This window comes from Perna viridis, chromosome 3 (assembly GCF_037379345.1).
Source record: "Perna viridis isolate PV_CMFRI_1.1 ecotype Kerala chromosome 3, ASM3737934v1, whole genome shotgun sequence".
NCBI classification, from domain to species: domain Eukaryota; kingdom Metazoa; phylum Mollusca; class Bivalvia; order Mytilida; family Mytilidae; genus Perna; species Perna viridis.
Window position 1 is genome coordinate 54083411 of NC_142447.1, and position 14262 is coordinate 54097672.

Sequence of the window (14262 nt, forward strand, 5' to 3'; positions counted from 1 at the left end):
GTAATAGATATGACATGTGATGACTGATGTTCAGGACTGTAATTGATATGACATGTGCTGACTGGTGTTTGGGACTGTAGGAGATATGACATGTCCTGACTGATTTTAGGACTGTAATAGATATGACATGTGCTGACTGGTGTTTATGACTTTAATAGATATGACATGTGATGACTGGTGTTTAAGACTGTAGGAGATTTGACATGTGCTGACTGGTGTCTAGGACTGTAATAGATATGACATGTGCTGACTGGTGTTTAGGACTAATAGATATGACATGTGATGACTTGTGTTTAGGACTGTAATAGATATGACATGTGATGACTGGTGTTTAGGACTGTAATAGATATGACATGTGATGACTGATGTTTAGGACTGTAATAGATATGACATGTGATGACTGGTGTTTAGGACTGTAATTGATATGACATGTGATGACTGGTGTTTAGGACTGTAATAGATATGACATGTGATGACTGGTGTTTAGGACTGTAATAGATATGACATGTGATGACTGATGTTTAAGACTGTAATAGATATGACATGTGATGACTGGTGTTTAGGACTGTAATAGATATGACATGTGATGACTGGTGTTTAGGACTGTAATAGATATGACATGTGATGACTGGTGTTTAGGACTGTAATAGATATGACATGTGATGACTGGTGTTAAGGACTGAAGTAAGTATGACATGTGATAAGTTATGCTTAGGAGTGCAGTAGATATGACTCATAATAACTGTTGTTTTGGATGGCAGTAGATTTATCGAGCAAAAGTCCTTCTTAACCATTCAATGGATTTTATAAAATTTTATAGGAAGGTTGGGCATCATATGCAGATGAACATGAATGAATATTGTTGCTGTTCGGGGACTCAAAAGGGAGACAATCCAACTTAAAAGGTTTTACATTTTAAAACCTTGTAAGGGCAACTCCTCTTAAACCATTCAGAGTTTTTATTTGAACATTGTACATTAAATGTAGATGTGCATGTAGAAATATTGTTAATGTCAGTGGATTCCAAAGGGAGAGAGTTGAATGAAAGTTGCAATTGAAGAGGGGTGTGAGCTTTGTGAAAATAAGTAATAGATAATAACACAATTTTTTTATGTCAGTCATGTACTGCATTACAGTTACTGCAAACAAATTCATTGAATGTAATTTTTTGTTTGATGATCATTTTCTATGGAAACACTTCCTAAAATATAAACCCAAAATTTAGTAATATTAGTGCATGAGAGCTTTTAGCATTATTTTGTATTTAGTGATTTGTAGACTGTTTATCCTGTTCATCATTTTGTATGTAACAAGTTCTTTGATGCAATTAGTGAAAATTTTTCATTGAAAGATTTATTTTTTTTTGTATTATTAGTTTTTAGCTTTTCAGTTCTATCATTTTGATATCCCCACTTGTTAAGTTTGGGTATATAATTAAAGGGGTCTGTTTTTGTTCCATCTTTTTCTTTTATTATTCAGTAGAAGACAATGATTGTTTTATTTTCCAAACATTTCATGAAGTTTTTATATTTATATTGTAGGAGCATGTATTGTGGTATTTTCCAGATATTGTTAAAGTACTGTCATCCCACAATGTACGTCAATTATTGTCACTAATGTTGTTTTGTCCGTCTTTTTTTCTTACAGTCCGAGGAGCTAAGTTAAAGGAGTGGACACTTGTATTGTATGGAACAGATAGGGATCCACTGGATAACCCCAAATCCCGTCACAAAAAAACACCTTTCCACTATTACGACAGTTATCATAAAACTCAGACTAATTATGGTTACAATAATCATAGAAGCCAATCAAACTATGGCTACAATACTCACAAAGGTCAACAAAATTATGGTTATAACCAGCAAAAGTTTCAGCAGAATTATTACTATCCCCAGAGAAATCAAGATAGCAGCAGGTTAAATTATCCCAATTCTTACCATAACTATAACAACCATCAGTACTATCAACTAAAACCAACAACTTCTACATCTACTTCTACTACAACTACTGCTACAACCACAACTACAACAACTACAGAACCTCCATTCTTTGCCAAAAACATATTCTCACACAATAATAACAGAAACATTCATGGAAACACACACTACAATGATGCTTTCTTTGGGAACCATGATTTTCCCAGCAAAGACCACATGTGTATTTTTGAGACCCTTGCGAAAAAGAAAAATATGTCAGCCCTGCAATACATGAGGATGGTACGAGAGAATATGACACCAGGCAAGCAATGTCTTCATATATTGGCATGACAGTGTTGTTCATAGTTCTAGTGACATTAAGGGGAACAACTAGCCTGATATTTTACATAGTTGTTTCCCTTGATTGACCAGTGTTGTGAGTTGTGGTTCTTGAAATGTTGTTGAATGATCCCTTGTACTTAATATTTTTACAGCATGTTGTGTATGTTTTTCATGTTTTGTGTTTCTAGAGCTGATTAAAATGTTATGTTTCAGATGATGCTTCAATTTCAATGGTATATGTTTTTGCTTTTAAGACCTGCACCTTTTATATCGTATTTAGCTTTTCCTTGCAAGGTTTTCTATACATATTTTCTGTGAACCAATATCGAAAGTAAACAAATCATTTGTTATTCTTTTAAAGTCATTTTTAATCAGCTTTAAATGTTTGCTAAATTGCAGTTGTGTCTTACCGGTGCTGAACATCAGTTTTTATTCTTTATATTCATTTTTTGCACTTTTTATATTATTTTATAAACTTTGTCGTTTTGCTTTTAGTTATTAATTCTTGTTGTGACTGTAAACCAGAGAATATTTAGATGTACTATTTTTACCATTCTTAAAAAAGTCTTGGACTGCTCCACACTCTTGTGATTGCTAAGCAATAGAACTTGTAATAAATTGAAAACTGTAGTTGTTGGCGTGTGTACCATATTTTAGTGTGTATTTTTCTCAATTATGTATTATATGCAGGGCTTTCCAAAATTATGCTTTGAATTGCAGGTTTAGTATATATAATATTTAATCCTAAGAGCCAGGTTATATTAATTTTAAGTATTTCATCATATTAAGACTGCAACCATTTTTTTGCTTTGCTCAACATTTTAATTGATGTAAACTTGGGATGAAATTTTGTTGAAACTGAAAAACTGAAAATAATTTGCATATTTTTTTTTAAGTTAGAGCATTTATAAAACTGAATGACAATTTTTATTCATATGTATTGTGGCTGTGGAAAAAAAGTAATTTTTGTGAACTTACAGATTTCAGTGTTTTTTCCACATGCTAAATAATACAAACATCTATTTTCTCCTTGAACAGTCAGTGTAAATAGATTTCCTTCAATATAACAAATCAAAATATTTGCCTACAACAAACATCATTTGCTGAATGCTGAAATTTCTATTAGGATGTGCATTTTATTAGAATGTAATTTTTGAATCAGCACACAGAAAGATATTATAGTGCTTTAGTATGATTAAGTGCCTATATCAGTTGCATATAATAATGTGTTTTGATCTTCTGTGTTACTCTCATCATGAAGTTCTAAATTAGACAAGATTTCTATTTATTTGTACATATATTTAGGTTGTTCTCATCATGTCAGCTGGTAGTCATTTTTTATGAATTTCAATTACTTTGTGAATGTGCAGTAAATAAACAAAAGAAAAAATAAGTATTACCAGTATTCCACTATGATGACATATAGGCTTGCTTGTTGATGACAGATTCCATTGTTGGTTTGAAATGTGCTTGACTGAGAGAGTATAATACGATTATGTTTTGTCTTTACAGCCCAGCTAAAGGAGTGGAGTTTGGTAATGATGGGGACAGCCACCCATCCACAGAAGAAAAATGACTTTACCCCACCTTATGTACCAATCAAACAGGCACATAAATGTGCTGGGATCACCAATAATGGAGTCTGTATAGGTATGTCACTTAGTCTACAGTTCATCATTACCTTTCAACAAATATTATCTCAATTTCACCACTAATTTTCCTCCTGTATATTTACAATGCTTGTCTTAGTAGAAAGTTTTTATATCAAATACTTAACCTGTTTATGCAATCAGTATAAAACATAAACTTTAAAACATAAAAGTATTGACATACCATGTTAAAGCTGATCATTTTAGGTCACCTGGCTGAAGGCCATGTGAGCTATTGCCATCACTTGGTGTCGTTGTCATTAAATTTTATCAAAACTCTTCTACTCTGACACTACTTGACCAATTGGAGCCAAACTTAGTATGAATGTTCCTTGGGGTATCTTGCATAGATCTAATGTTGGGATTTTTGTTCTGTCTGAACAATATGGCTGCTGCTACTTAAAATAGAACATTTTGGTCAGACAGTAGTTTTTTGCTGTTATCTCCAAAACTGTTAGGTTAAGCCAAATTCTATCAATTGCTGAAATGGTCCTTATTATAAGGCATACAAAAGTCTTAAAAAGATCAAAATTGTCAGGCGACTCCTTGTAAGAGTTATTGCCCTTGAAAGGTGAAAAATGATGTTTTTTTGTTTTGTTTTATTTTTTGTTTTTGTTTTGTGCAGTTTTCTGCCAATATCTTAAAAACTATAATAGATACAAAGAAATCTTCAATTGCTGAAATGATCATTATGATAAAGCCTACCAAAGTCTTCTTGAGTCAAAATTGTTGGACAAGTCCTTGTTAAATTTATTGCCCTTGAAAGGCAAAATTTAACCAGGTGAAAGCGATTCCGGCTCCTGGGAGCCTCTTGTTTTATTTACTGTAGACATACTAATTTTTGCAGTTTTTGTGGTTGAAGAAAAACTGAAAATAGTATCTGAGAAATTTTTTTTTTCACTTTATATATTGGCGAGCATTGTGTAAATTGATACCCACCAATTTGTTCAATTGAGAGAATCTGGGAAAATTTATATATGTTTACAGTAAATAAATGTTAAGTGTAAAAGCATAATTTTTGTTTCAGAATGTAAATTAGGATTTTACCGCTATGGTGATGGTTGTGTTCCTAATTGTCCAGATCACTATTATGGAGAAATGGAGACTGTTTTAGTTGGTGATAACGGTAACTTTTCAAAAGCTTCTTCATATAACAGACATGGAGTCTGTAAAAAGTGTAATGCTGCCTGTAAGACATGTAAAGGGCCTTACGTGACAGACTGCTACCAATGTAATGCTGGCTATGAAGTCAAAGATGGTCAGTGTCATAAAAAACCTTTGATGAACTTCCTAGATCCAGACATGCTGAGTTTCTTTGTCTGGGTCATTATACTATGCACCTCATTAATATTGTTATTTGGTGTTGTATTTATAGTTCTACAGGCAAGGGACCATAGAATTCTATGTTGGAAAGAGAAGAGACATTATGATGATTCTAAAGGGAAATATAATGGTATAACTGTTAATATGGCTGCAGGCCAGGAAAGTGATAGTGACCACATAGAACATGTTCTACAGAATAGACACACTAATTTAAATACATGTATATATCAAAATAGTTATACACATCAACATGCATAGCATTGGAATTGTTGTAAGTGGTTGTGTATGTGTATGTATGTTTGTGTATGTGTCTTATATTATTGCAATTTATGTCTCAAAGCAAAAGGTCAAAATTCTTTTGTGTCTTTACTACCGGTTGATGTTTGTGAGATGGTTATTTATGTTTTCGGTTGAAGTTTCCTGTATTAGACTATGTATGGGATACAGTGTTTCACATTCTTTACAAATAGCTGAAGTTTTCCAACTTCTACAATTGCATGCTTTCATTAATTCTGACAAATTTTTGCCAACCTAAATTAGACAAAATTTGATTTATTACATAGAATATCAATAATATTACATAACTAGTCTGCAAACTGAAATTCTCAGTAATTAGTCTAATGCAAATGAATTTTCCCTGTCATCGACTAGAATAAAGATACTGGGTTCTCACACCAATACACATATTTTCACTTAAGTGTGTGACATTAAGACATTTTCTGTGTTATTGTTAAGAAATATATGTTGTTAAGTTATTGGTTGATATGAGAATGACTGACAGGCTTAATGTCTACACTGTCAGTTATATTGTTGTATATTTATTTCTTGTTTGAATGAATAATTTGAATGATTGAATCAAGACATCGCTCAATTTGATGTAATATATTTATTATTGGGAACAATTCATTTTGTTTTAGATTTGATCATACATATAAACAATGTTTTGTCAAACTACTGTTGTATCATTATCTGTTTTGTTGCACTTTCTTATTTAAGGGCAAGTTTAATGGTTAAACTAAAAGAATTATAACTATAAACACAATGTAAAGACAAGAGAAGCCTGAGATATAAATAGAAAGACAAAATTTTCGTTTCAACAACTGTAAAACATACCACACCTTCATAATGCAACACTTCTAACTGCCATTATTATGGCCATGACTTGAGACATTGAGGGTAGTTTAGTAAAGACAAAAAAACTTCTGTACTGTAGATTTTCTTCTGATGAAACTGTGAATACTTCCTAAAATTATGGGGTAAACAATTCATGAGATTTTTATCTTGGTCACAATTATACTTCCTTGCTTCCTGTTGAATCAAAACTGATCAAAGCAGGCTGAAGATGTGCATTGTGTAAGCTGATATTTTGTTCAGAGACAATTATTTCTTTTGATAGTCCCTATTACATCACTACACACGTATCAAAATGTAAGCTTTGTTTTGAAGGCTTTGTGCAGTGGTGTTTTAGGTGCTTTTAAGCTACCTCATTCACAGCAAGTCCTAGTTTGCTGTTTGTTAGTCCACTACTTAAATGAAATGAGCATGTCGCAATAAGTGTAGACAACTGCTTGAAGATGTTAGTGAATCATTTTTATGTATACATATATGACCAAATTGCCAACATTTACATGAAGGCTAATTCGATTAATCTGGAAGGAATGCCATTATGAAAATCATGTGATCTTGATGAAAATGTTTGGCAATCTTTTTGACATTATTTAAATATAGATATATGATGTATATCATGATTTAAATTAGGCATAAACATTGTAGAAACAAAATGATATTCAATGTTAAGTAAAATTTAGAAAATAATCCATCTCATTTTGGTATTTTTTATGTCATTATCCAATAACGCCTGATTTGTTTTGCAGTGTCAGATTTTTGTACTAACCAAAATCTGAACATTTTATATACTGGTATTAAGATTCTACAAGGAATGGTAGATATACAGATTCTTCTTCAATAATGGGTGGTTTGAATTATTTCTCCAGTCAAGATGGTAAAATTGAAATTTTCAACATGTGAGCTTTAGTGAGCACGATAAAATCTTAATTTTACCATAGAGAATGGAGAAATAAATTAAATCAAAAATAGTCTGAAGAAGCATAGGTTTCTGCTATGGAATCTGTAGAAAACTTAAAATGGTGGGAAAACTCTTGCAGAAATTCAATTACTGTCCAGTGGTTAAAAAGTCACATGCATTTTTAATAACTGGCTTAGAATGCAAGAAAATAATCTCCATCCTTCATAATGCAGTTTTAAAATTTATTTACAAGTCAATTCCATAAATATTCTCTCTTGCAGTAGACTAGAACAAAATTGTCCTTAACTTTTAGATTAATGTCTTAGCACAATGTAAAGCTGGAATGTCAAAATTTTGTACAGTAGATAACCACAAGTGTTCACTTGTTGACGACAAGCCAAAGAATGGTGTTAAATATTTTGTCTTAGTATTTATTATGTGTCAAAGTGTGATTTTTGTAAATACTGTGAGCTTGCCTTATAGCATACTGTATGGCTTGCCTTGTAAATTGTGCACTTATGGTGGAGTAAGAGAGATCTATAGGCTTCTTCTATCATTTCTGGAAGAACTTCTATACTTTGTAGCCTTGTTGAAAGTCTACATTCAGCAAAACAATATACTGTGAAAGTTCTTCCATTAATGGATACCAATATTTGTGGATTTGGGAGGAAACACAAGTTCATGGATTCTTGAATTCATGGTTTTGTAGTTATCAGTATACACAACAATAAAAATCTCTTTTTCGTTGCTAATCAAATTTTGTGGTTTGGCCTACCCACGAAAACCACAAAAATTGGTACCCCGCGAACAATGGTACTTTCACAGTACTCTTTCATTTCTGCTTAAATAGTTGTGTTCTGAAAATTGTTCTTGAATGCATACAACACCTTTTTGATAGTGTTGGTTGTTGGATATTGCAAATAATACAATTAAAAAATAATAAAATTCATTCTTGAATTACTATGGTTATCAATAGTTCTTTTTCATATTTATGGAATGTAAGCCAATTTAAAAAGTTTTTCAAAGGGGTGTAAACCACCAAAACATGACAATCTGGTTGGAGGTCTTATTGGGGAAAGGAAGAATAGTAAAACATTTTTACTTGCAAGAGCTTCAATGAGTCAAATAATTGAATTTGAAGTCTACTGCTGTCAATTGCTCGAATTGGACATTAAACCAGTCTGTTGGGTGGCAGAGTTACTCCCCTTTGCTCAAAATTAAAAAAAAAAACAAAGTCAGGAAGGAATATGAAAAAGATTTATTGTATAGGTTGATTGTTTAAGACATTTTCATTCAGTATATTGTATAAAAGCCTAATTGTTACCACTGTATATGAACTTTTGAATGTTGAAACATGATCTGTTTGAATTCCTTCTCTTTGTATTGCTTTTAGATGTGTTTGTATTTTATCAGAGAGTTGATTTTTGTTCAACTGTAGTTCATTAATGTTGCCAATTATTCAATGTACTCAATTTGTTACTTTATTTCACTTAAAATTGTAATAACTAATGAAATGTGTGTTTAACTACTATAATGGTTTTGACTTAAACATGTGAAATTATTTATGAATGTCTACCTTTTAGAATGTTGAGGAAAATGGTACTATAGTGTGTACATACTATCCATCAAATGACTGTTGTAATTTCTCCCTTTCTCTGTGGGTACTTTGGTGCAAAATTCTGACAGATTAGGCCATAACCTAAAAACTCTATAATTGAATGTTACTGTTTTTGGTTTTCTTAATGCTTTATTTCAGTCTTATTGATAGAATACCATGTGATTTTTGTAATTTTGATTCTGAAAGAGTTGTATTTAATAGGTAGAATAGCATGGAGGATGATTTCAGAAGTTTTCATGTATTTTCAGGATCAAAATAGAAAGTTTAATGTACCTGTTATTCTATTTTAACTACACAATTCCTTAATATCTGAGATCTTATTGGTTTTAAATCCAAAATATGAATTAGCATTATGTTTTGGAATGTGTCAATTCTTGATTAAGTAACTATCAGAAACAAGAAAAAAAATAGGAATAATCAATAGTTTGGATCTGGTATGATTTCTGATGTGAAATATGTTTCTACTATATACTTATGCACATTTCTTTGTAGTTATCTCAGGGCTTCATGATTTACCTGGGCACATTTTGTTTATTGTTTATTTACCATTTTAATCTAGTCATTTCAATTATATTTTGTTTTCATCTGTGGATTTTGTGTGGGTTGCTACCTGTTATAAATAATTAATTTTCAATACAGTGTTTTAGGAATAAAATAATTGGCTTGGAAATAAATAAACAGGAGAATTCCATATTTTAGGTTATTCCTTTGATGTTGTTCGGAATATACAAAATGATACTCTGAAAAAAACTGATAGCCAGTGAATGATGTTATATGATTCCATCAACAGGCAGTGATATATAAGGTGGTAACTGTTCAATGTCATATAATAGTGCTTTGAATGAAGAATACATTGTACTTTTGATGAATTTAAATTAATAATTGATTTTTCACACAATATCCATATTTGTTTCCACTAGACAATCATTAACTTCTGGATCCAGATAAGCAATATACCTTGAATTTAGTTGCATGATTACTCAATAAGTTATTGTAAATTGTATTATGATGAAAATAAATTACATAAAATAAAGTCTCAGTATATCTATGTAGTATGACTAATGATCAAGATATGTCAAAACATTAATAGTTTGTATTGTGGTGCCATTTGTAAATTTGGAAATATTTGTATTATAGGACTGATTTAATTTGTCATCAGTTTGACATTTATATATACATACATAACAATATGTAAATGAATGGGGCAAATGTTATTTTAAATTGTCATTAGACAATTGACAAAACAATATTGCTACTATGGCTAACATCAGGACCAAATGGCTGTTTTAATACAACAAAACTGGTATGGAAATGTCAACAGTAGTGTTACAGTTGTTTGTAGACATTTAGTTGATTATTAAACTAATGTATCTCTATGAAATTGTTTCTGAAGGTTACCAATAAAGGAGGGTTGGGTTTGATTTTGCTACTCAGTAGATTTGTTAAAAACAATTATGGTTAAATATTTCTCAGTTTCCACCAGTACTAGGCAGATTTATTTCATATTTATAAATAGTTTTTACATCACAAGTTGTATGTTTTCTCCAATTTTGTATCTGTTTGGTTTTTTTTTCACATCCCAATGTCCAGTTTGTTGGAAAAAGACTTCTTTGAAAACTCTTAATTAATAAATTAATTGAATGAAAGAAAAAATTGTCACATGGGAGGTTAATTTAAACATATATCATAGAACAGTTCATCACAAATCTGTCAATGACACACCAGATAATCAAGTTGTACTAGTAAAAAATAATAAAAAGGCTAAAAAAAGCAAAATCACTCACCTTGATGTAATAGCATTATTCAAGGCAGTTTAAAGGTCGCAGTGACAAAAAGAGCTTCTGGAGTTGTACCATATTTATTGCTGTTCATAATTCTAATAAAAAGTGCAGCATGTTGAAATCTGTTTACTTAGAGCAAGTGTGGACACACTGTTAGTTTTTGACACACTAAATTATAGAGACTTGCAGTTCATTATGAGGAATCCAATAAGAAATTTCAAAATCAGGCCTAAAATATATCAATGATAACTTCTTGGACGTTACCCCATTTTTGGCCCCTTATAACTCAAACACTATAAGAGATATATGAAATCTGATTGTTTAATGCAGTCAGGGAATCCAGTAAATTATTATAGGTTATTGTAAATAAAAGAAAGTTAGCAGACAACAACTACAACTGGGTGGTACCATTATACTAGTGAAAAAATGTTTTTCAGTTGTATAAAAAAATTTCATAACATTTGTGTCTATTTAAAGGGAGGTGAACTCAGAAAATTGATCACTTGTGCCAAAAACACATTAAAATTTAACTTGTGCACAGAACAAGTTCTGCACACTGGTTAAATCTTGACATTATACAGCAATCGTGATCATATATTGGTTATTCAATCTTTCCAATTCATTAATATTTATCCATTGGGCTTTGTTTTGGATAGCTTGTACTGACCAATGCTGTCTACAATCAAACTTTATTTCATAATAATGGAACTTTTTATTTGCAGAGAAGTTGAACTTTAAAAGTTGGCCAATTAAATACTAAAATATCCTCCAGCAGTCATGTTCAAACAAACTTTAAGTTTCATTTTCAAGCCTGCAAATTTCAGTTAAAAGGTAATGTTGGTTCCAAGTGTGTTTAAAGTTTACAGTAACAAAGTGATGACATAAGAATCTGTGAGAGCTTAAGTAGCACTCCAGCTAAGAATCATGCAAAATGTGATTCATGGGTAAAGAGCCTACATCTTTATTTTTGATATTTTGTTTGAATTGCCATAGTAAACAGAAATTAACATTCAGTTTTTCATATAACCTGTGTTCTTAGATGAAAATTATATAGAATGCACTGTAGATTTCAAAATTAAGGGAGATAACTCTGTAAATGACACCCAAATACAATTGAATCGACTAGATTTTCAGTGTTGATTATCTCCTAAGAGCAGGCAGATTAGAATGAATAATTACCACCAAACCTCTTTCAAAACTTTGAACTTCTATACTCACAACTGTCAAAGAGGGTCTACAGTCCTACCACAACATTTGTTACTCCTGTAGTGGTATTAATTCAATGTGGATCCTGAAAAATTCGAAAGATCTTTTGGAGACAATCAGTTCAAGACTATTATCTGAATATAATAGCATTAAAACCTATGATTTTTCAACAGTGTATACTTCTATTCCCCATACTCAGTTAAAATCCCGACTTAAAAACATTATACATCGTTGTTTTTCCAAAAAAGATGGTACACCTAGATACAAATATATAGTTCTTGGTAGAGATTCCTCATACTTTGTAAGAAATAATTCCAAATCATCTTCCAAATATACAGATGAAGATGTTTACAAAATGCTGGAATTTTTAATTGACACTTATTTGTCCAGTGTGGTGGACATGTTTTTCAACAAACGGTCGGCATTCCAATGGAAACAAATTGTGCTCCTTTCCTTGCTGACCTATTCCTTCACTCTTATGAGGCTGAGTTAATAGCTGATCTGATCAGAAAGATAGAATATCATTTGGCTAGATCCTTCAATCTCAGTTTCCGCTATATAGATGACGTATTATCTTTAAACAATCCTAATTTCGGGGATTTGATACATGGCATCTTCCCAAAAGAACTTGAGATAAAGGGTACTACAGACACTGTGAAGTCAGCCTCATATCTTGACCTACACTTAGAAATCGATGGTGAAGGAAAACTGTTGACCAAACTTTACGACAGGCGTGATGGCTTTTCTTCGGAGTTGTCATCCATTCATCTGTGGCAACATCCCTTCAGCTCCTGCGTATGGAGTGTTCATATCACAACTCGTACGTTATGCCAGAGCTTGCCGAAACCGCGTAGACTTTTTGTATCGCGCTAGAACTCTGGCAAATAGGCTTCTGGAACGGGGTTATGTTGCTACAAGATTGAGGTCATCACTACAGGGGTTTTATGGTCATTGTCGTGAACTCGTGTGTTGTTGTGGTGTGTCCATCAGCACCATGTGGGCTGATTTATTCAACGGGTCATAGTTTTCCTTCCCTCCTTTGTCTACCCCGGACTTGACTTTTTATGAGCAACTCGGCGGGTGTTTCTAGAAAAACAGAGGACGCTTACCCTACCGGTGCACCTGGTCCATGCTCCCAGTTTTTAGTGGAGTCCGAGTTGCTCATTTACTTTTGTTACTTTGTATGTATGATTTTAGTTACTTTATGTTCTTTGTTGTGTATGTCTGTTTTCCATGCCTGGTCTTTGTCCCTGGATTACATTCTTTTGATTACCGCTATAACCTTGATTCCCTTGATTACTCATTCATAGTATAGACCCATAAAACAACTCAATTACAAAAATAAAAATATGTAGCATTTTTGTGGGTGTATCACATTTTTCAGATTTTGTATGATTCTTACAAAGACAGCTACTTAAAATGTATTTATAGAAGATGTAATAAATCCTCTATATTTGCAGCTTAAAACAATCGCAGATGTCAAATCCTAAACATAGAGACATTGATTTTGATGAAGTATTTGTCACAGCAGTTATCTATTTCGTAAGTTTTATTTAGTTGAATATACTACTTTTCCTTATTTCGCTATGGTTGAAGTAACCTCCAAAATCTGTCAGACCTTGTATTTTTATACAGATCCATTCACTTATACATTGTCTATAATTTTTACAAAAATGTAGGCCAGGTTATCAGATATAAATACCTGGTAAATGCAGTGAAATCTCATCCTTCATATCCCACACCATATACACATTTTGCCCAATTCTTAGACAGTGAAGTACTTAAGACTTAAACAATGCCATGAAATAGGCCTTTGGTAGTAAGTTTATAAAACACAAATTTTCAGCCTACTTTGATTTAACTTTATAAACAACCATACTGTAAGTTGATCTCAAGCTTCCTTTCAATTTGAGGTACGAGGCCTTGTTAAATTTTGCTAATATCTAACAGACAAAAGCGCAGTACCATTATACAAAAATTCAAAGTCAAATTTGTATGCACATACTTTGATAGGGTTAATTTAAGAGTATTTCAGATAAATTTTTTTCCTGAAGACCCACATTGATTAAAAGCTGGTAATATCCTTTTGCTGTTCTGAATAAAACAAGGATAATAAACTAGATATGGAGATGGAATCCATCTCTGTGGGCCCAGCTGTGGTAAAAATCCTGTACATCAGCCATGCACAACACAATCAATTTATCATGCTTAACTCGTAACAGCCGAGACACAAAACAGTCTTGCAAAAATTGTCAATTTGATCTTGAGGTTAAATTTCCAGGTCAAAGGTCACCAGCATTATACAGGACACATCATCTAGAGCTGATCTACCCTCATGTCAAATATCAAAATTCCTACAGCAAAAGACAACAAAGGTCTAGTCCATACAAAATTTTCTACT

The 14262-nt window shown here is 32.1% G+C and overlaps 1 protein-coding gene across 2 annotated transcripts in view; it reads left to right on the forward strand.

Annotated features, from left to right (window-relative positions):
- The window catches only part of LOC148622918 (furin-like protease kpc-1), a 65522-nt gene extending 55615 nt beyond the window's left edge, over positions 1-9907 (forward strand). Inside the window, exons 13-15 of one of the 2 annotated variants that reach the window (XM_088573265.1) lie at positions 1648-2238; positions 3771-3908; positions 4935-9907. In XM_088573265.1, coding sequence (XP_088429391.1) covers positions 1648-2238; positions 3771-3908; positions 4935-5488 — 1283 coding nt within the window. In that variant the 3' untranslated portion in view covers positions 5489-9907. The remainder of the gene's footprint in view (positions 1-1647; positions 2239-3770; positions 3909-4934) is intronic. The other variant, XM_088573266.1, reaches the window with a different exon arrangement.
- Positions 9908-14262: the final 4355 nt, after the last annotated feature.